Raw genomic sequence first — 24,206 nt, 5'->3', positions numbered from 1 at the left:
GAGAACTACTGTATTCATCACAACACCCTGGAAGCTTAAGTTTTTGTGTCAATAATCATGATTGTTCTATAAGAGAGCAGTAGGTCACATAAAGGTTCTCAACCGAGGTTGATTCTTTGCTACAGTTTTTAAGTTGGATGGAACTAAAAGAGGGACTCCGATGACATACGTACACAAGTAATCTTTAAAATGCAATTTTCATATAGCCTTATACATATATTCATTTCAAAGTAAAGTCATTTAAAACAACTAACGTTGTGATCATTGGGATACGGATATGGCAACTTCCCCTTTTTTATAATAAGAACTTCTTTACTTTCAAAGTTCGTACTTAACTTCTTCCCCGCCGCACAGTGAGTCATAAAATAAAAACAAATATTTATTGGGACTAATTACCTTTCAATAATTGTTGGTGTACACCTGGGGACAACAGAACTCGAGTTTCAGATGGCAATGTTGATTTCGCGAGCGTATTGCAGTCGTTGCAGTACGAAAAATTAAAGGAAAATTCTAAAATATTTAGTAAATTTTCATGTTTAAAAACTTTTAATTTCTAATATTTTCGTGAGCTAAGTATATGAGTTGTAATATTTTGGTCTCTTCAAAGCTCACCTAAAAAGTTGTGTCTTCTTTTAAACTTTTGAACTTGCATTCAAGATGACGGCTCTCAAGATGGCGGCTATGTATCCTAGAAATGGCGCCCCTCTCCACTCCCATTAAAACATTTCACATTTTCCTCTCAGATTTCAAAATAAATTAGATCCAGAGAGTTTTGTTTCTCTCATATTATAAAAATAAAGTGAACATTGTCAGTTACATCATAACAGAAAAATGGTTGAACCAGTTGAAGTGAGTTTTTGAATACGGTTAACAATTACCTTAAACAGAGATTCTATTATGTAACTTTGATTAAAATGTGTAGTCTATATAGGAAACAGGGAACTTCAAACTTTTATGTCAAAAATATAGTATCTTAGGAGTTGCTCAAGTTAGAAAGATGAAACTCTGTAATCAAATTTCTCATGTAAATGGAAACTATCATAATGTTTTCTAAAATTATGCTTTTGACGGGATACTTATTCAAGTTAAGATTGCTCCTCTCATCTGACGGAAAAGCGGCTCAATCGTTTGAAAGGAGTTTATGAATATAGTTAATAATACTGTCCTTGAGGCAAGCTTCTACCATGTCATTTTCAACAAAATCCCTATCCTAAGGAGAAAGAAGGAATTTGAAAGTACGCCAAAATTAGTGTGTCTCATGACCCTACCATTTAGTCAGAAGAAACTTGGTATATGATCTTCTTATTAAAAGTAGGTGGTCACTTTCTCCAACATTTTTGGAAATTCAACTTTTAAGGAGAGGAAGGAAAGTATTTATTTAATTTTTTCTCAACATGTAAAAATAATATCGAAGTAGTATGTCTCGTCACCACAGTACAACTGACGAATCGTTTGAAATTTTGTTTACATAGCTAGGACTACACTCTGGTGGCATTTTATCATGTAACTTTGATTAACCCTAGGAACACCAAGGGGGGGGGGGCTCGGAGGCCCATAAATTACTTTTGTAACATGTTGTAACATTTCTAATTACATAAAAAATCTGAAAAAAATTGATATTGTCAAGCTTGACCCCATTCATCATAAAACGTACTAGATTAGATTTTAGTGTTTTGTTTTCTCTATTTATAAATAAAGTAATGTGGGCCTCAGAGGAACCCTTCCCCCCTTGGTAATACTAAGGGGCTATTCACCGCATACGCTAACTGCTATATTTCAGTGTTTTGGCTATTTATTTTATTTTCCTTTGAAACAATTGTGGTATTACAACATGCAGGGGCACCCTGAAATATTATTTCGGTGCAGTGTTGCCAACTGCACATTATAAAAAATTATTATATACATTTTTCTGATTATTTTTGGCACCTAAACATTTTATTTTCTATTAGTTTATTCCTCGAAACTTGCTAACACTTTATATTATAATCACACACACACACACACACATATATATATATATATATATATATATATATATATATATATATATATATATATATATATATGTGTGTGTGTGTGTGTGTGTGTGTGTGTGTGTGTAAAGAGAGAGCATCAAGTTTCAATAGTGATTGGAAAGAACTACGCTGCTGCACTTCTGGTTTTATCAAGTATTTTTAATCATAGAATCTACAAGCAGCAGCCTGCAACATTGACTTAAGACGCATATTTCATAGGAAATATTGTCAGGTGGTTATTTTGTGACTGTGACTGTATGTGGGAATCTGCAGCAGGATTGGAACAATAGGAAATCGTGCTCTTCGCAAAAGTTCAATTAAGAAAGAACTTAAAGGACTTTTAAATGAATCTGACATAGAAGGTAGTGAGCTCGAATACAGCAAGGTGGAAATAACCGTGTAAGATTTGGATGCAAAAGACAGTGATTTGAACATTTTATTTCATAAAGCAAATGGAACAAATGGAAGCAGTGGTACGTTTCTTGCAATGAATCCCTTGTAATATTCATGATGTTGTAGTGGTGTTGGTTTACAAAACTCACAAACAAGTCGAAGCTTGTTTGCTTACGTTTTACATGGTCATTCCATAGGTGCAAAAACCTGACGTTGTGCTACTAGAAAAATCGTAACGTATGTTGAATTGGCAACACTGCTTCTCTGGTGACATCCCATATAGTGTCTAATGAATGTCCCTCACACTGTCTATCTTTTCGCGGAAACAAAATTTGAAAGAATTTCGCCATTCCAAAGATAACCGGGATGGAATTATAAAAAAATAATCCTGAATTCATTGGATTACTGAAGTATACCCCACTCTTCCCCAATTTAACCCACTTTACTGCCCCACCACAAAATGATTTTAGAAGCCGCCCTTGTACACATACTACACTGTACTAAGTCGCTATTGATCTGTTTGTTAGTCAATCTGGAATTTTAAATTTCATTTTTATTGAAATGCGTATCCTAAGGGGATAAAGGAATTTTAGTTTTTTTCAAAGAATAACGGCTGCGCCATCTGAATGCATTTTTAACATTGTAAGTGCTTAGTTTGAGTTGAGTTATTTTTAAAATTTATCATTGAGGTGGGAAACCGAGGTTCAAATATACCTTTAAATATTTTCCGTAAACCTGTTCTTAATGTTTTCAACTAAATATTTAAGCAAGTTTACAAAAACACTAAGTAAGGAAATTCCTGAAATATGACCTTCATTTCCTGGTACTATTTTTTCACTCAATCTAATTTTTATTATTTTTTCAATTATTAATATTTCATACTGGAGAAGGATGAATTTATCAAAATTTTATAAATTTATTCAATTAGTAGATTACATGCGTACCTGAGCTGACAAACATTTTTGTTCACTACATTAATAGTAAACTGACAAGTTGTTGCCTGCGTGTCATCCGCCGGGGAGCTCGGGTTAACAAAATAAGACATTTGAGATGAACTGGACATTCCACACGTTTTTTCCACTGAAATAGACAATTTTTGAAAGCAATATAAGTTCAGGTAAAGTTCTGTAAAAACTTAATAAAATAAACTCCATTAAAATAATGTTATTGTTTCTAAATGGAACATAAGAAAGAAACTCTATTCGGAGAAGTCTCTGATGAAAGTAGAAACCTCAGAGAAAAAATGAGATGAAATTAAATCCATCACTTTATTAAAATACATAAATACTTTGCCAAATATAATTTTACCATCTTTGATCAAGTACAGTTACAAACAATATAATTTTAACTGAAATCATAGAGTTCATGATAACTATAGCTGCAAATACATACACTAAACATTCTTCTCGAGTTCAAGACGTAGCGGTATCTCGTCGGATTGTGTACTAAAACGGGATTGACATCATCTTCCGAATAATCCTCTGTACAGCATATATGTAAATATATGAAATTGGCATTTAAGAATCTTAGTAATTTTTGTTTTACAACTTCGTTGCATAGATACCTTTAAGGCAAAATGGCAATTATACTTATATACACAGTATTTTATAGGATGTATTCTATTGTAAATTAGTAATTTTCATTAATGATTTTGCCACATCTCGCGTGTTTTAAAATTACAAAGAAGTAGTAATCATGACATTATAATGGGTACTGTTTCAAATGATACTTACAGGATTATGATGTAAGCTCTTGATGTACAGTCTTGTTCTTTCATGTGTGATAATGCTACAGTGTTGCAAAATATTTATCAGATTTGCTAACTTTTAAACAATTTTTAAATAAAACAAAAATATTCCTATGCATACAAAAGAAAAATTTATACTAAAAGAAATCATTGGCTCAGAAATCGAATCCAAACTGTATGCCAACGAAAAATGCTATGTGAATAAAATTATTTTTTAGGTAACTAAAATGTTTTATGTAGAAAATTTCCTAACAAAAGGTTTCTAGCAAAACTGAAATTTTCAAAACAAAACTAGAAACAGTTAGAATGAATTTAAAAGTTTGAAATAAAAAATTATTAATCAAAAAATATTTTTGCATTCACAAAAAATTTAAACGAAAACTTTCATTAAATACAAATAGCAAAAAAAGTTCATAAAGGAATTTAAAATATTTGTAATAAAATAAAAATATCAAATGTCCATACATCTAAATATCTTAAAAAAACAAATCAGTTTAAAGTCTCAAATATAAATTTTTAGCAAAACAAACATTGTTAGAACAGTACTTTTAGTGAACAAATATTGTCAAACATTTTTCTATAACTGCGAAAGATAAGTTTGAACCCCATACAAATTCTCAACTAGATTTATTTAACTAAACAAAAATCGTCAAACAGAATCATTGTATTATGATAGAAGTTTACCGTTAAACTTTTTCCAATTTTTAACAATTCAAATAAACAGTTTTCAAACATTTGATTGAGGAAACTAAAATCATTTGGAAAAAATTGTATTGTTCATAATTTGCAAAATTCGTTTTAGTAAAATTTAGTAGTAGTAATTGTACCACGTATGCATTGAAGTGGTAAAAACAAATGTTAAATATTTTATTCAAGAATTTGTACACTGTTAAATACGTTTGTTTGTTTAGTATTTTAAATGCTAAATGTGTTAAATATTTCACTCAAGAATTTGTACACTGGTAATACATTTGTTTGTTCAGTTTTTTAAATGCTAAAACAATAAAGTTATTAATCGTGGCAAGGATATCTTTTATGAGTATGGCCAGCGAATCAGATTTTGTCAAATATAACTTTGCAACAACAACCTTAGGCTATAAGCCATTGCTACAAACTCTAAGGTTTAAAATGCGAATTGATCGGTTTTAGTAAGTATTTGATTATTACTAATACATCTATCAGGTCTTAAGTCCAAAAGATAAATAAATGGATGAGATTGTTATAATTTTTACATGAACATTTCAGAGCTATGTATAATGTATAAATTCATAACAGTCACAAATTTTATCTTTTAAGACAAGAAGTATGCTAATTTGATGTTCACCTACATTTCTTATTAAACAATGATGTAATAATTATAAACATATCACGATTATTCGGTGTTAAATATTAAAATAGATGTCGGATTTGGTTTGTAAATTTGGGAAATTAGAGTCAGTCCAAGAGCCAAATCTGATGTATATACCAGAAAATAGTATACAAGATACTTCTGAAATCATATTTACCAAATTTGATTTCAAAAATTTAGAGATGTCTTGAATCGTATAACCTTAATTTAGGAATATACTTACAGACATATACACAAATAAAATTTCATCTAAGACTTTAACACGAAGAAAAAGTATCTCCGAAAATCACATCTACCAAATGTGGTTCAAAAATTTGGGAGAGATACTTTCAACCAGGAACGTTTATCTTCGCAAATCTTTTATGATCTTATACATTCACACAACTTTTTTGAGATGTTTAAAACCGTGGAAAGTGCCACCTAAGCTTATATTTATCAAGTTTGTTTATTTTGTTTGTGAACAGATGCCTTGAACCAGGTTGTACCTTATTTCCGAACACACTCATGGACCTACATGTCACACATCAACCTAAGTGCCATAAGGTTTATTACCCTCACACAATAATAAAACGTACTTGTACGTACTTATAGGTTAAATCAATTTTGGTTCTGATTCTTCTTTTGGAAGGGGTACTTAGGATCAGATGACATCTAATTTTTAAATACGCGTATAGACCTATACATCCACTTCATACAATGTACTACAAGGTTCAATATTTTCAAACAATAGTAAAACATATTTTGAACGTATTTATTACGTATACTTACAGGCTTCAATAATTATTTCTCTTTGTTTACGTTTGAGATGTGTATCATGCACTTATCTCTCAAAGGATCTATACATTCAGAATATCAATTCTGCCATGAGCCACATATTTTAATACACGTGGTAAAACATAATTTGCATGCACTACGAAAATGTACAGATAACGATATCCCAAATTTCGAGACACATCGCAATATGGTCCTAGTAGTTCCTCATAGAGGTAAAGTCATAAGATGATTCCACAGTCAAATCTCTCGAATATGACTCCTAGATTTTACGAGAGATACATTGGACTAGTTGACACCTGTCTTTCAAATAAACTCAGAGACTTAACGTACAAATTATGATAGATACAGCTACCAAATCATTATTTGTGATTCAATCAATTTCTGAAAGTCGTACCTCCCTAATTAGGGTCCGGAAAATTTGAGAGACATTCCTAGGACCAGGGAATACCTATCTCTCAAGTGCACTGACCAGGGACCTATCTATATCTTCACAATACCTAATCTACCATAAGCTATAATACAATTCAGATGAATCATAATGTCTCCCTTCCTACCGGTATAACCTCCCATTTAAATTTGTAGCTTATATAGATTTATCTTTCAAACCATATTTCGACAATCAAATCTGACGGGTTTAAGAGAAATTTGTACAAAACGTTAAAAGATACTTACGGATATACAAGTTACGTGTACTGATTACGAATATTAATTACATACATACTCACTGAAACAAAGATATTTTATGGAAAGGAAAGAATTGGAGAGAAAAAATATTTGTATATTGTACTTACAAATACAGCACACTCCAAATCCTAAAGCACAAGGTCCTCCGTTCCTTCCCCCTTGTCGACTGCATTCAATAAGATTTAAACAAACTCCTTGTTTTCCATTACGAGCTTGGCATGCGACTCGATTGAATTGGATGAAGAGCAAACGTGGATCTACACAATAAAGATAACATAAAATCATAATGAATATCTTTTTCGTGGTGATACTTTGGAAGTCATTTTAATTTATCCCACCAGCCTGGTAAGGGTTAGTGGTTAATAATTTATTCAGTACAATCCGAAGATACCGAGTTCGAATTCCATTTCTGACCAGTCTGATTTAGATTTTTGAGAGTTGTTCTTAGTTCAACGAGGGATGACGGAATTTTAATTTTAAGTACCACTCGTACTGGACTTCTGTTATTATTATTGATCATTGTAAATTATCGAAGTCTAAAATGAATCTGAAAGACTTTTAAATAAATGAATAAAGAATACAGGTGTCAAAGATCATAAATAGTGATGTTGTGCTCAAACAGAATCATTGAAGCAACCTTATGTTCTAGATAGATGGAGAATCAAGTTTGAAGTTTGAAGAATCAAGTCCAAATTATGCTATAGTGTCGGAAGTTTTAGAGAACAGTTATATCTGTCTGGTGATAGGTATCATAGAATTAGACACTAAGAGATATTAAGAAGTGTGTTTTTTTTCAGTCGATTCAGAATCCCAAAAACGGATTCAGCAGTTCTCCGTTAACCTATAATCAAACCGAAGAAGGTAGAAATCAACCGTTTCCGATTTTAACAGTAATTGCCACAGAACAAACAAGGTAATAGATAGGTACAAGCGGTTTCTTGGAAACGATTTAGCTCCTCAAGAAAAACCGTAACGACTCGCTACACTCTACCGAAACCGAAAGTGATTAAAATTTTCTAATACATCTGGTTTGAATATTGATTTACATTAGCAAAAACAGTAAGACATATCAAGAAGCATTCTTTAAATCGATTAAAGTAACTCAATAATAGTTTTTATTTTCTCCGTTAACCCGATATTCAAACCTAAAATGATAGGATTCAAATGTTTTCGGTTCTAATATTGATTTTCATAGAACGAAAACGGTAATGCAGCGACAAGCTGTTCTTTGGAATCCGTTCAACTTCTCAACAAAAGATACAATCTCCATTCATAATACTCTACTAAAACCGGAAGCTAAAAAATTCCCTAATACTTCCGGTTCCAATATTGACATTCATAGAGATCGAAGAGATCGATTTACCATCCCCAAAATAGGCTCCATCTCTTCCGTTAAACCTCTAATCAAACCAGAAGGTAACATATCCACCCGCAACACTCTCTCAAACCCAGAAATCTTTGATTTTTTTCTTTTACCTCCGGATTGAATATTGAATATATAGAACAGAAATGATAAGAAATAGCGACAAGGTGTTGTTTGGAATAGATTCAGAGTCCATAGAAAGAGGCTACATCTCCTCTGTTAACCCTCTTTTGAAGCCGGAAGTAGTAGAAATCAACCATTTCCAGTTTCAGTCCTTATCGCCATAAAACAACGATAGGAATATTTTTTATTTAGTTATTTACACTCGATTTACCGTCTTATAGAAGTATTCAAACTTCTCCTGTATATCTCTATTAAGACTTAAAATGGATAAAATTTAAGCCTACTACTTAACAGGTTTCATCTCTGTCTATGTCCCTATTGCAGTTGCAAGTTATAGGTTTATTTCAATATTGAGTTTGGAAAGTTTGGAAGTTTATCATAGTTTCGCAACTTCCAAACGATACTAACTAGTTTGAGTAAGTTTCTACAAATAAATATGTCCTAATAGATCTATTATATAATCTGTACATTTATCTTGTGTCTCTACTTGGGATCAAATAACAGTAAAATTAATTAAGGAGAACCAATTAAAATAAGCCCATCTTATTTATTTCAATTTGACTTAATATTTGTGAAGAATTGTGACACAATTTTTATTGTCGAAAAAACAGAAATATATTAAATTTAACACCTGGTGTTAAACCCGAAAGCATAACCCCACTCCATTTTGAAGCAAGGCATGAATAACGGTTTGAATATTGATTGTATTGCAGATAGTTTAAATTTATTTTCGACCTTCTTTTCAGAATAATCCATTTTTGCCATGTGATGAAAATATCGAGCTAAGCAGTTCCAGTCCCCATGGAGCCTAGGTGGTTCGGGATTCAACTTTAAGGTGTGAGTCCACGTATCATAAGAATCACTGGTGAAAGAGACTTTAAAATCCAACCGAGCCGAACCTAATCTAGCTAACCTAAGGGTTTCTTTTTTCGAAATTTTTGTATTTGTTTTGTAGGAAACTTCACCTCATGCTCATTCCTATTAATTATTTTAATAAACAGCTAGAACAAGGACGTTGCGTGTAACGTTCTCTCCTTATTAGAGGGTAAACAACACTACAATCTCAATTTTAAAAGAGCGTATGGGATATAAAATGTGTCGCTTAAATTTTCTCACGATATTCCTCCCAATATATATAGGGGAAGGCGTTGTACCTTTAAAACAATGTGCCTTTGAACACCTGTGCTTTTCTCGAATTCAGAGCTATCTAGGTGCAGAGATTAAAATTCTTTTGGAAGAGTAAATGAAAAAGGACACTATAAACGCGAATGGCTGTTCTTTTACTGAGTGTTGTGCCGAGTAATGTACTTTCTAATTTTTCACCCCAAAAAGGAAGAGTTTCTCTAGTTACCTTTTGACTTTTGTGCTCTTTGGTTTTCGCAACGTGTGATATTTATTTGTCCAAACTTGGGATAGTTCATTGGTGACTATAGTAGTATTTTAGTCTTAACTTCTGTGCATTATTTAAACTAATGGAGAAGTTTTTTTCGTAATGGTGACCCTCTTGTACCTATGAACATTAATGCACGTGTACTTTTGAACGATAAATAATACTGTTTAAAGGTACACGATGTAAGTATTTAATACAATTTGAAATATTTTATATGGGTTAGGTTATATTATGAAGTTATTAATTATAATTTTAAGTAGTTTCTAACTATTCGGTTGTTTTTACATGTGTTTCAGGTAAAATGCCGAGAAGTAAGACTGGGGGAAAAAGAAAGCCCATTGATCCTGAAGCTGTGAATAGAGCTGTTGCTGCTGTAAATGCGTCTTCGAAAAGACGAATCTCTTTTCGTGAAACGGGCAGGATCTACAAAGTAAAGTTAGTTGCTCTTCATAAATATGTGACAATGTACTTAGAGTCTGGTTCTTCGAAACTATTTTCTACAGTGTTAGATACGATACAAAGAGGGTGTTTTCTGAGAGGGAAGAGATAGACCTTGCAGAGTACCTGAAGACATATGCAAAGATGGTTTGAGCAAAAAAAAGTCTGCAAGAGAATTAGCATACAATTTTGCCGTTGCAAAGAGGAAGAATGACAGAAGTCAGTAGGATCTGAACGAAATTGCAGGTAAGGAGTGGATGCGCTTGTTCCTGAAAAGACACAAAGAGGAACTTTCATTGAGTTACCCAGAAGCAATTAGTCTTGTACGATCCGCAAGCTTTAATCATGAAAACCTAAACTGCTTCTTCGAAACTTTAAGACGGGTTCATCGTAGTTACGCACCAATCCGAACAGATCGGATATATAATGTAGACCGAAACAGGCTTATCAACAGTTCAGGAATCCAGAAGTACTATTGTAGCCCCTAAAGGAATGAAAGAAGTCTGCGCAGCAACTTCAGCTGAACGTGGAAAACAGTGACAATGATAGCGGGAGTAAATGCCTTCGGTAACCACGTACCACCTATGTTGATTTTTCCCCAGGGTAAATCTCAAACATTTTAAGCTAAAGAGGGCACCAAGTGAGATGATTGGAGCGGCAAATCCTAGTGGTTGGACAAACGAAAATTGCTTTCCTCAGTTTTTAGACCATTTTATCAGTCATACAAAGCCAACAAAATATCAACGAATTCTGGATGTCCTTGAACCACGAATATAATCTTAGTTTGCAAGGAATTGAAAGGGTATGAGAAGTTGGAATAATAATGGTGACACTGCCTCCACATACTTCAAGCAAGTTAGAGCCATTAGACAAAACTGTGTTTGTAGCATACCAAGCGGTAGATACATGGCATCTAAACAACCCTGGAAAGGCATTTGACATTTATGGAATTCCTAAGATTGTAGGGTAAGGTTTATGGTAAGAGTTGTTTATGCTCAACTTTAATGTTCACAAGTTTTTATTAGAACTTCTCTTCCATTTTGAATTAAATTAATAAATTTTAATTCTGGGAAAATTTTTATAGCTAAACTTTTTATTGTAATTTATAACTGTTAATATTTATGGCTTCTTTTTATATTATTGTCTCAGAAACGTTGTAATTATCACTTTGTTCAAAGGTAAAACAGGGTCTGTTCAATGGTACATGACCATAATGTACCTGTGAACAAAACGGATATGTTGTTATTATATCTTATAAGAGCTACTGTAATTATGTAACACGTTTAACAATCATCCTATCTGATAGCAAAGAGATGACACTTCAAATATACGACAAAAATTGGGGGAAAAGTGCTGAATATTAGCACTAAAATTTCGAAAACTAAAAGCGTTCACAGGTACAACGCCTTCCCCTATATATATAGCACTTAATTTTATGAGTACATTTAAAGGAAAAAGATCCTATTTTTTTTTAATTCTAGTATTTTATTCTGGTTTTCAAGGTGTATGTAACCAAATTTATAGCAATATTAAAATAATAACATAAATGATGTTTACCACCACAATAAACTTTATGGCTTCGATTTCTTAAACTAAGTAATGATGCTGCAATTATTACTGAAATATATATTTGTGAAAACGTACAAAATTATAAGGCATTTTGTAAAAACTTCATCCGAAGGGAACAAAACCGAATGTAAACACCCCTTGTGGATTTTCTCATGAGAAATGACTTCTGTCAAAACTAGGATTATCAACAAAATATCTATGAAATATTAACAAAATCGTATTGAGTCGTATTGAGTCGTATTAAGGAGATTGAAAATAAAACCCACTCCCAAGAGCACACCACCAATTGTGGATATTTTGATGAAAACTGATGTATGTAACATTTATTTTTAACATGAAGAAATGTTAACAGAATCATCTGATTCGGTTTTCCGTGTGGATTTTTTCAGAACAAATGAGTTACGCCATATTGTCAGACTATGACTCCCAAGGATAAAGTACCCGTTCTGGATTTTTTCCACAAAACCTATTACCACAGTAAAGGATTGTTCATGAAATAATGATGTATGAAACATAAACAAAATCGTTAAAGCAGTTTTCGAGAAAATTTCATTTTCCTTTTAATTTCACTCTTAATCATAGAACGTACAACGTCCTTAAAGACCTATCGTGTTTATCTATAAATTAAAGTACTTTGTGTACTTCAGCAGGACAGAAAGTTCTTCTAGTGGAAAGAGCATCAACTCTAATTTTAGCGAAAAAAATCATGTTGGTACGACTGTTAGTTTAATAATGGCGAGATGTTTTCTAAAAGTGATTGTGTGTACGTTTACACTGCTTAATTTTGATCCACCAAACATCAGTGTGTGGAGTAGAGAGAACTTCGGTGATAACTGGGAAACACTAAACCTACTCATATTTATTGTATATTTTAAAATGCGTACTGCTGGATGGCTTTCGTCCTTCCGGAAGGACAAACTCATATTCTTTCTATAGAGAAGGTGCGTCCTGCAGGCAGGACGGCGGTTAGTGTACAGAAGTCCTTCCGGAAGAGCCTTCTGACAGGACAGAGGCTTGTACATTCTATCAATAAGTAAAAGTACTCTTATTTTCGGGTACGAAGAAAATTTTAAAAAAAGGAAGAAAGCCAAGGAATCTTATACCTAGGTAGATACCTTGAGCCGTATGCAGAGTCATTTTGATGCGTAATTAGAGCCATACTAAAGAGTTCGACTAACATAGGATTCATGTAGTAATCAGGCCTTTAGTATGACTCTAATCATACGTCAAAACGACTCTGCATAAGGAGGCTTAAGTTTAAAATTTGGTGTGGATACGTTGAACGGTATGGCATTTAAGCGAGTGTATACACATCAGGGCAAGAGGACGAGCAGACGTATATACATTTATTTATTTATTTATTCTTTTACATGTAAGGGCCATGTAATGTAAAATCCGTTAACGTTTCGAGTTAGAATATTTTAACAACCAAAATACATTCTCCTGTCTGATAGTTGCTTGAAAGTAAACAGAAATGAGCGAGAGAGAGAAAGGGCAAATCAATACAGGTTTATTTGATGTCCCTGATTGCCTTTTTTAAAACGTGTAACGCATTCTTACATAAGTAATACGTAAGGCATCACCTACAATAACATGAAAGTTTATTACTTTCCATACTTACTTCAGTAAGGAAAGATGGCAGTTGCCAACAATTTTTAACAAATATATGATTTTAACAACTATATGACATATAAAGATATTAATAATAAGGGATAAATAGTTCTCCATATTATCAGAAGTGTTCTGCTATTACTGGCAAGGGTTGCCTTCTACAAATTGCAAAAAGCTTCCACGTACTACAGTCTTCAGTAAGATTTTCTGTCTTGCCGTAGGAGTTATTATGTAATACCATCTAACTACTGCAACTTAAATTTACCCTCCATTTTCTGTTTGGGGGGCGCGGTGGCTCAGTGGTAGAGCGTTCACCTCCGGTCCTTGTGGTCCCTGATTCGATCCCAGCTCTGGGTTTTCTCCGGGCTCTTCCGTTTCCTTCCACTTTCTTCATTCCACCATTTTACTCATCTCTCATCATCACCGTCTTCTTTAGCCTAACCGGCATAACCGTGGGACATAAAACTTAAAGATTTCATTTTTTTCATTTTCTGTTTCATTTAACATCGTTCACGTATTTTATATCATTGCGTCATAAGTATCATAACCAATGTTTTCCTCCTTTTGATTGCTTAAAATATCGCCTTCTTCTGCTTAACACTTCTTCATTGGTTTACAATTCGACTCAGTTAATTTTCTCTACCTTTCAACTTGCATAATTGCCACAGTTACTTATGTTCCCATCATGATTGCTTTCGTCTTTTTAGTGATTATTTTCATCCCATATTTTTACCGTTTTCTTCAAGTTTTCTGTCATGTTATTTTTTGATTCACATTCTGTAATGAAACCTATATCGTCGCCCTTACTGAAGACTCATGTGTTAATAAAGCTGTACAAAGTACTAACTTAAAATTAAAAACAATGTGCAATCACTTTAAGAATGTTGTAATGGCGAATATCAGTAAGTTAGGTAGAGAAATGTACACTCAGCACGGTATGCATCTCAATCAAAAGGGTAAGGATGAATTAAGTACCAAGATCTGCGAAATAGTTGATAAGAAAGTAGCCAGTAAATTTGAAAGTAAGGAAGCAATAGCGATGCCATGGGTAGCACAGGAAAACCAAATTCACCCGACTCCATGAATAAAATTGCATGGGGCCGGGTGAAAACTTCAAGTCTGACGACGTTTCTTCATTTTAGTAATATAAGTGGCATAATAGAGGCAAGAAATAATAATAATAGCTTTTCTAAGAACTATGGTACTAACACAGCTCTGCAGAATGTACTAATACTCCACTTAAATTTACAATCGATAAGAAACAAGTTGGCTGAACTTGAAATTTTCTTAGATACATTTCCCTGTGATATCTTATGCATTAATGAACACTGGCTTTCAAATGAAGAAATACATTTGTATGTTCCAACAGGATATAGGTTAGCCGCTATATTCTGTAGAGATTCAATACTCCATGGTGGTGTAGGTATATATCTCAAAAATACGTTTAATATTGAATACACTGTTTTGAATTTAGAATGTTTTTGTATTGAACAGAGTTTTGAAGTAGTTGGGTTATTGCTAAAAAGCATAAAAGTAATAATTGTTTCCATATACCGAACCCCAAACTCAGATATCAATATTTTCATTGCTAATTGGGAAGAGTTAAATATTTACCTTAATAAATATAAAAATTACAAAGTATTCTTTATTGGTGACGTGAACATTGACGGTCTAACTAATTCACAGGTACGAAGTCTATTCTGTGATATCCTCAGATCTCACAACTATTATTACGTTAATGATCAACCAACTAGAAAATCTGCATGCCTAGATAATGTACTTACTAACGAAGATAAGACCAGAATGACGTGTGGTGTCATACAGCCTTTGCTATCTGATCATGAAGGTTTGTGGCTTCTGATTCCTGTGACAGTATGCATGGATTCTAACTATGTTAGAAATAAAAAGTTTAGAATAATGGCGGAAGCTAACATACAAACATTACGAAGTAATCTAAGGGAAACTAACTGGGAAAACATAGTTTTAAACGGTAAAAATACTTCTGAAGTCTTTCATAATTTCATGTGGACTTTGACTAAATATCTAGAGGAATGTTGTCCTGTAAAAGAAAAAACTACTTCCTACAAGCGCGTTAACAAATTGACCAGAGGAAATCCGAAATGGTTTACACCTCGCCTTCAATTGCTCCGGAATAAAGTAATGGCTCTTTATAACATCGCTAATGCGACAAGGTCAGCCAGTGACAAAGAGAAATATAAAATATCAAGAAAATTGTACAGAAAAGAAATTAAAATGGCGAAAATTGCTGCGAATGAGAATTTCATAAATAATTCAAAAAATAAGTGCTCTGCGGCCTGGTCTATTATTAACAGGGAGCTAGGGAAACAGGTTGTTGAAGACTCGATAAAGATATCCCCAAATAAATTCAATGAATATTTTGTAAATAGTGCTAACAAACTAACTGGTAGGCACAAAAATGGCATTAGTTCACAAGTAGATTTCGCTTGCTTATTGACACAGACAAATATTAATCAACATAGTACTCATTTTCTGTGGACCCCTATAAATATTAGAACTGTACTGTCAGTGGTCAACAAATTAAAAGGTTCGAATAGTGAGGATATATATGGGTTTTCTAACAACATGCTAAAGAAGATAATAGACATAATAGTTGAACCTTTGACCTATTTATTCAATTGCGTACTTCTCGAAGGTGAATTTCCGGAGTGCCTTAAATTCACTGTTACAGTTCCGATTTACAAGAAAAATGATAAAACGGAGCTTAATAACTATCGCCCAATATCTTTGGTACCAATAATGTCTAAGGTTTTTGAGCAATGTTTTAAGAATCAATTGTCAAGATATTTTGAGGAAAATAAATTATTTCATAATATGCAATTTGGATTTAGACCTGGGTGTTCCACGACTAAAGCCGTGGAAAATATAGTATCAGAAGTGTTAGATAATTTGGAGAACAATCTTCATGTTGGAGTTACATTATTAGATTTGAGTAAGGCATTCGATACCGTGTCACATAATATATTAATTGCGAAGTTACACTATTATGGTATTACTGGCTTGCAATTATCTTTAATTGCATCGTATCTTAGCAATAGAAAACAAGCTGTTCGCATTGGAAATGAAAAGTCAAGTTTCATGTGTGTAACAAATGGTGTTCCACAAGGTAGTGTATTGGGGCCCTTTCTTTTTCTTGTATATATAAACGATTTTCCAAGTTTTTTGCCCAATAGTTGTGTTTTATATGCTGACGATATTACTGTTGTAAATTCAGACAAAAATATAATTGATATTCAAAGTAGGAATAACGAAATGTTAGAGTTGTCTTCTATATGGTTTAACTGTAACGGACTTACAGTAAATCAGAATAAAACAGAAACTTTGTACATTAATCTTAGTAATTCTACGAGTCATTCAGATACACGTAAACCTGTAAAACTGTTAGGAATGTACGTCGATTCAAAGTTAAATTTGAATGAACATACAGAAAATTTATGTAGAAAGTTATCCAGAGTATCGTTTTTATTGCGTAAATTAAAAACTGTAATTAGTGAGAAATCTCTTATAACGTACAATGCCTTTTTTCATTCACATTTGGAGTATGGAATAATATTCTGGGGCAATTCTTCTGGTGCACAGAATGTCTTCAAATGGCAAAAGAAAGCAGTAAGAATAATTAAGGGATTGCCTAAAACAGCATCATGCAAGGAAGTGTTTAAGGAAATTCAAATTATGACAGTGCCTTCTTTATTTATTTATCGATGTCTCATGTATATAAAAGAAAATTTAGATAATTTTAAACACCGAAGCGATGTTCATTCCTACAATACTAGGCATAAAAGCGACCTTAATATGTCACAAGTTAGGTTAACCACTACTCAAAAGAGTTATAAGTATACAGGTATGAAATTATTTAATGTATTACCACAAAATGTACGCACAATGCCTCACGACAACTTCAAAAACTTTTGTAAATCCTTCCTTATAAGCAATTCTGTATATAGTATCTCTGAATTTGAAAAAATCTGTTATCAAGAGTTGAAAGCAAGAACAATGATACATAGATAAAACTTGCCTGGTAGTGTGATAAAACTTGTAAATATATATATATATATATATATATATATATATATATATATATATATATATATATATGTTATATTTGACAATGTCTATTGCAACAAATGTTGTTTAATGACAATAAAGCTTATCTTATCTTATCTTATCTTATCTTACTAACCTGTCTTCCTCTTACTGAAAGATGGCTTTTTTTAATCAAATCCTTCTCCACTAATTCATTAATTCACTGTGGTTTCAAAAATTTCAACACGAAGGAAGACACGTGTGAATGGAATGAAACTTATACCACATCACTGTAAAGAATTTAATACAATTTAGAAAGTATGCAACCCCCAAAAATAACTACGAAGAGAAACCTCCATGTGGTGTTATCAGAGTGCTCTCAACGGGTCGGGTCGGGTCGGGTTGAAGACCAACCCGACCCGACCTGTGACCCGAATTCACTGACCCGACCCGACCCGACTGACCCGAACCGTGATCCGATCTGATTTACCTGACCCGATAACCCGACCCGAACTGACCCGATTGACCCGACCCGACAACCCGACCCGAGCTGATACGACTGACCCGACCCGTTTGAGAGCACTATGGTCACGATACTGGGTGAACGCCAAAATGTACTCACATTGGGAATTAAACCCGGACCCCGTGTACCGAAGTCTTACACGTTAACCACTAGCTAGATCAAGCGGGGGATTTGTATATGCATCTTAATGAAGATTTGGCACTTTTGAGGTTTAGTTATTTCTTTTTATAACTGATACCAATGTCCGACGTGGGAAAATTTTTTTCTTGCTTTAGTTCTATGTGACGAAATTTTTCTTCAAGGTCAGTGTTCTCACCTGCTCGAACGGCAGGGGGTCTTCTCGGAAGGCAGTAGCAAGAGTACCTTGGCGGAGACAAAAGGAAATCGTTTAACTACAATGATAAGGGTTGAGGAAACAGGAGAACAACTGTGATTTTTTTCCAACCCTTCAACTTTCATTCCAAAATAGGTTCTTATGATTCCGGGACCCGTACCACTTTGATTTTTCTTTGTCGGTAATTAAAACGTATTTTACAGTATATATAGTTGCACGTAAGAAGATACATAATATGAATTTTGTAATTTAAAATTTTAAAATACAGTATGATAATTAATTATAAAGTACTAATTTTATTTCATCACTTTCAGCCCAACAAATGAAATTCAAACAATTCGCTCCCTGGGTCTTGGTCATCAATACTGCGTCTTATCCTTTGTCTTGCAGTCAAGTCTTGGTCCTGCATTTCGTAGTCTTGGTTATCTTTCATGCTATACAAGAGCCAAGAATGTTCATCTCATCGGTACAAATGAAGACCAAGTGTGATTTTGATTATGGTCTTTCATACTATACGCAAAGCAAGAAAATACGCTCATCGCTACTCGGTGATCACCAAAACAAGGCCAAGAGCAAGATTACTATGCACTTCGTCTTGCATATCGAATCTTTATCTTGTTCTTGTATCGGTGTCCTTGGGCTTGGTGAAATAAAATGAAATATTCAGTTTAAGGTCCCTCGATTCTGTACCGAGGCTAAGGGATATGGTGACCATGAGAAATGAATAAAATAATGGAATGAAGAAAGTAGGAGGAAACAGGAGAATCCCGAGAAAACCCACTACACGGCGTTTTTCCACCACAAAACCCACTTAGCACAAGCTGGGATCGAACCATGGACACCATCAGTGGCGGAGCCAAGGGGCGCCAGGCCCCCTTGCTCAAATTCTTGGTCCTCTAGTGTCCCCTTCCACACACACAGATGATGCTATTATAGGTCGACAAACGGTGAGTTGCCAGTGGCTACAAGTGAAACTACTTCCAAAACACCTCTCGACAACAAAGTTACGAGCTGCAGAATACCGTTGCGTTCCAAATAAAATAGCTCCACTCGTTTTAGTTTGTAGTACGGGAAGATCTAATTCACGGAAATCTGTGGGATGCTTGCATTGACCTCGCCACCTGGACATTCATTTTAACCTCTGTCCATTATCTAGTTATCTCCTTTGTTTTTGACAAACAACCAGAAAAATAGAAAATCAGTCGGCATTCTCATTCGCTTCAATGTTGAAAGTCATACTAAAATATGATATGCATACTTACAAATAACATGCACTGCAATAAAACATTAAACATGTGTTGGACGAAAAAAATCTTCGTACACTAAGTAATTGATTTCCATTGATTATGGCGACAAGGAACAAATGCATAGCATCCATTAAATGATTTGGTATTATTATTATTATTATTATTATTATTATTATTATTATTATTATTATTATTATTATTATTATGAGTTTATCTACCAAACAACTATTTATTGATTAATAAAAATGATTAATCAATTATATTTAGTTACGTATGGTAGATGACTTCAGATTATATTATTTACTGACCGACAGTATCCCACGCTGTCGTATCTGTGCATAAGAGGTAAGTTCTAATCTTTTCTTTGTAGAAGTTAAGTAAAAGAACCTGTTTTACCTCGAAATGCTTAATTACAATTTTATTTACACAAAGACAATTGTAACATACAAGATGATATTAACGATGCTATTTGCATATACGAGTTACTTGTCACAAAAACTAATTACGCTAGGAAACTAAAACTATGCTCAGACTGTCTTTCTTAGCTAACTTTTACAATTGGTAGCAATGGAAACTCACATGAGTATATGGTAACCTCTCACCCGAAGTCCAAGGAGGTTAATCTCTTTACACATGGCTTTAAAAAAAAGAACATCTCTGTTGCCTCCGTTTTCACTCTCCCCCTGTGCCAGCCTGAATCCCCATTATATTACAAAATGTTATCAATCTTTAATTTCAAATTAAGTGCTTTATGATTATTTTTTTTTCAATTATAAAGTCTCATTAGTTTCTATCATCGTTGTCCTTAGGACAAGTTATTATAACAAACGAAAAACATATTAATGGTTCCTCTTGATTACTTTTCAAGGCTTTTCCTTATAATTCACTTAAGCACTATCTCTTTTTTTTTTTTTTTTTTTACAAACTACCATATTCATTTATTCCTTTTTTTTCATAAAATCTGTTTTCAACACATTATATTATCATGCGGTATTAAAACAAATCTGGAACTTCTGATATTTATTTACCTCCATTATTCCATCCGGAAATTAGTGTGATCTGTACACGAGGGAATGTCTTCGGGCTGCTAAAATTAAGATTACTGGTGCCATGCTATAACTTTGAGTTTCGCCTTATCTCAAGTAGATGCAGACATGTCAGAAGGTATGATCCATGTAGATACACTAGTTCAAACGCTGTACAAGATGAGGTCTGGTAAATATGACTCTCAACGAACAATATTCGAACAAATTTATCAAGAATGTTTGGAGATGTGCAAAGAAAATGGTCTCGAATTCCAGAGCCGGAAACAAATAGAATATAGGGGTTCCTCGTGGAAACGAACTAGACATCCGCCATTGAAATGTCACAAATTCATTTTGGATGAATCTTTTCCTTCATTGGATGCAGAAAACGAATTTTCTAAAGATAATACCGGTATATCTATCAAGAGACATTTTTCTCCCTACTATTGATAGACAATCACTGATATGGAAAACCACTTTGTATCATGTTGCAAAATCATCAGATCAATCACCACTCTACATCCAAAAAGTAAAAACTTTTTAAATTACAACATTGTCGAGCCTATAACCCAGCATTATGGAGTGATCTGCAAACATTAAAGTGAGAACTCAAAATCCTCCCAAACGCAATTAATAGAGCAACCCAAAAGCATAAAAAGCATATAAAGCATAACAGCAATTTACACATATGGTTGGTACCTTGAACATGATTGTGATTGTCTAAGAGTCCAGAAGAAACTAGTTTTAAAAGCATAATTTTAGAAAATAAAGCATAAAGCATAATTTAAAATATATAGCACAATTCTTGGAAAATTCTCTTTAACTGAAAGTTTAACATACTGTGTTAATATTTTTTAAAACCAATATTTACAATGCAAAATCATTGAGAATATGACAATGCAACAATGAAAAGCTTATTTTCATTTCTGTAAACTTTTCGGTGTAATCCTTTGATGTGGAGAAAAGAAAAAAGTAAAAGAAGAAATTTTTCCGCCAACAATAAATAGTATGCAAGAACTCCATACTATATTGTTATGTTTACTTTTTGAACTTAAGCACTTTCTGTACTTTTTGGTGGCATCTTTTACTTTCCCTTTCTGTATATATGTACCTGTAAGGCGCACACAAATGATAGAAGAAAATTAAGTAGAAAGTTCATTAAATATGAGAGAAACTAGTTGCAAAAAAATATCAATAAATAGATCAAGATATTTAGAATATTTAATGTATAATAAATATTATACATTATACACGATTAATGTAAAATAATCATTGAAATTAACAATAAAGCATAATTTGAAAATAAAGCATAATTAAACAAGAAATAAAGCATAATGTGGGTTGCTCTAACAATTAAGTTGTATGAAGACGAGAAGAAAACCAAAGCTGATTCCTTAACGAATTTCGTTGATCTTCTTTGTGTCTACAAAAACGCATTCCTAGAAACCTACAAGCTAGGTATCATCTCTGTAATTATATCAGTTTCTAGTGCTACATGTGAAAGGTTATTCTCTTCTTTGAAAAGATTAAAGACTTGTGTACGCTATTCAATGACTCATGATAGGTTGAAAAACTTAGTGTTACTTTATATTGAGAAGAAAATTGCTAAATCGTTAGATCTTTGACAAGTTGTGGATATGTTTGCTGCTGCCCACACGAATAGAAAGATCCTCTTCAAGTAGAGGCATGAACCTATGTTATTTTCTTTACCTGTAAAAGTGTGTTTGCTTCCACTTAAGTCAACCAGCTACACATATTTTAAACGCCATGATTAAATAACTATTTAATTATATTAGAAATCAATTGCATTAATGAATCCTAGTTGTTTGAGGTACTAAATTCTTATATTTTCACTGTTTTCCAAAGAATAAAAACATGAACAACAAAGATGGAAACATTCACCTTGAACACACACACACACACACACACACACATATATATATATATATATTGGAGATTGATTTTACAGTCGATTGGTAAAATCAATCTTCCACATTTAAAAATTAAAGTACACACAAGTACAAAAATAAGCATTTACCATAAAAACACTAGCTGCAAGTGTTCAAAATAGATTTATGGTTTCTATAAAATCAATTGAAAATTGCTATTTTTAATTAGGCAGCTAGTGAAAAACAGCAGCTTTCGACTCCAGCCGAGTTTAAACTCAATCTAAACTCAGTTGACCAAAGTGAACTGACCCGACTGACCCGACCCGAGCTGACCCGATTGACCCGACCTGACCACCCGACCCAAATAACCCGACCCGAGCTGACCCGATTGACCCCACCCGAATAACCCGACCAGACAACCCGACCCGAGCTGACCCTACCCGACAACCCGACACGATCCGTTTGAGAGCACTACTTGGAATAGATCAAATACATACTTGCTGACTCCAATTGTAAATATTGTCATAAGTTTGAGTATCTCTGCCTTGTAACCTTAGGTTAAGTATATTTTCGGTTTGTTGTCCTGTTTGATAGTTTTATCTTTTTTTTCTGAGAATATATTTAGCAGTAATCAGTAATTGCTTATCAACTTTTCGCGTGCAGAATAACATTGGTTCAATACCACATAGACGTAGGATTTTATAGCATTGGACTCCTTCTAACAAAAATTTCTAGGTGCGTGCCTACAGTAGACCGAAAGCTTGGGCAACCAGTATTATAAACTGTAACTGCAATCATTTCAACATTATAATTTTTCACAGAGTAGCATCTTCATTATATCGAAATCTAAAATGACTTTGGAAAACAGAATATTCTGGTGATGCAAACAAGTATGTTGGGCGCATCTCAAGTAGCACAGATGTTGGCCCAATAATTTTCAAACTATTTCACCGTTCCCCACCGGTGGGCCAGCGACCTGTGCTACTTGGGATAACAAGATATGCTACTAACATAGAGCATGACACTTTTCAGTGGAACTCAACAGTGTAAAATACTAATATATCTCGCTATTTAGAGCTAGCTCAGTGATGCTTATGTCACATCTAGTGGCTGTTGTTATATGTACTAAATTTATGATTCACTTGAATTCTAATGTTTTGTCATAAGGTTTATTGTGCTCTTTTACTGCATACATTTTATGTTTCAAACAGATTAATATCTTGCTGGAGCCATAGTATGTTGTGTTTGCAAATAATAATAATAATAATAATAATAATAATAATAATAATAATAATAATAATAATAATAATAATAATAATAACTTATTTTCGTTCCTTTACATTTTGTGTTGTATAATAGGGGTCTATTAGCTAAGAAAATGAATAAGATACATACCAACTGAATTACTTGAACTAGACTCATTCCTGTCAAACGGATCTGCCGTTACAGACGAAACAATAAGTAAAATCCACAGCATTTTCAGCACCAAATGAAATCCACCCTACGGAAAATAAAAATTCAAGACTATAAAATAATGTTAAACTAATTGAGTTGCAATGACAATGGGGCAACAGCAGTATGAGAGTTACATAATTTTACTGGGATGATGAAATGCGCCTGAGTAGGGGTCTTCAAACTACGTCCCGCGAGCACCACCAATCCGGTCCTCCA

General features: G+C 33.4%; 1 protein-coding gene across 1 annotated transcript in view; it reads right to left on the bottom strand.

The window, feature by feature from the left end:
• Positions 1-24,206, bottom strand: part of LOC145669118 (uncharacterized) — a 104,964-nt gene that overhangs the window by 51,413 nt on the left and 29,345 nt on the right. The window contains exons 2-4 of the mRNA XM_081737459.1: positions 23,931-24,036; positions 7,069-7,218; positions 3,353-3,488 (exon numbers count right to left, since the gene is read on the bottom strand). Coding sequence (XP_081593585.1) covers positions 3,353-3,488; positions 7,069-7,218; positions 23,931-24,012 — 368 coding nt within the window. The 5' untranslated portion in view covers positions 24,013-24,036. The remainder of the gene's footprint in view (positions 1-3,352; positions 3,489-7,068; positions 7,219-23,930; positions 24,037-24,206) is intronic.

This window comes from Thermobia domestica, chromosome 13 (genome assembly GCF_964235325.1).
Source record: "Thermobia domestica chromosome 13, izTheDome1.hap1.1, whole genome shotgun sequence".
Lineage (NCBI taxonomy): Eukaryota > Metazoa > Arthropoda > Insecta > Zygentoma > Lepismatidae > Thermobia > Thermobia domestica.
Note: the sequence above shows the minus strand (reverse complement) of the source record. Positions and strands in the feature narration are given on the sequence as shown.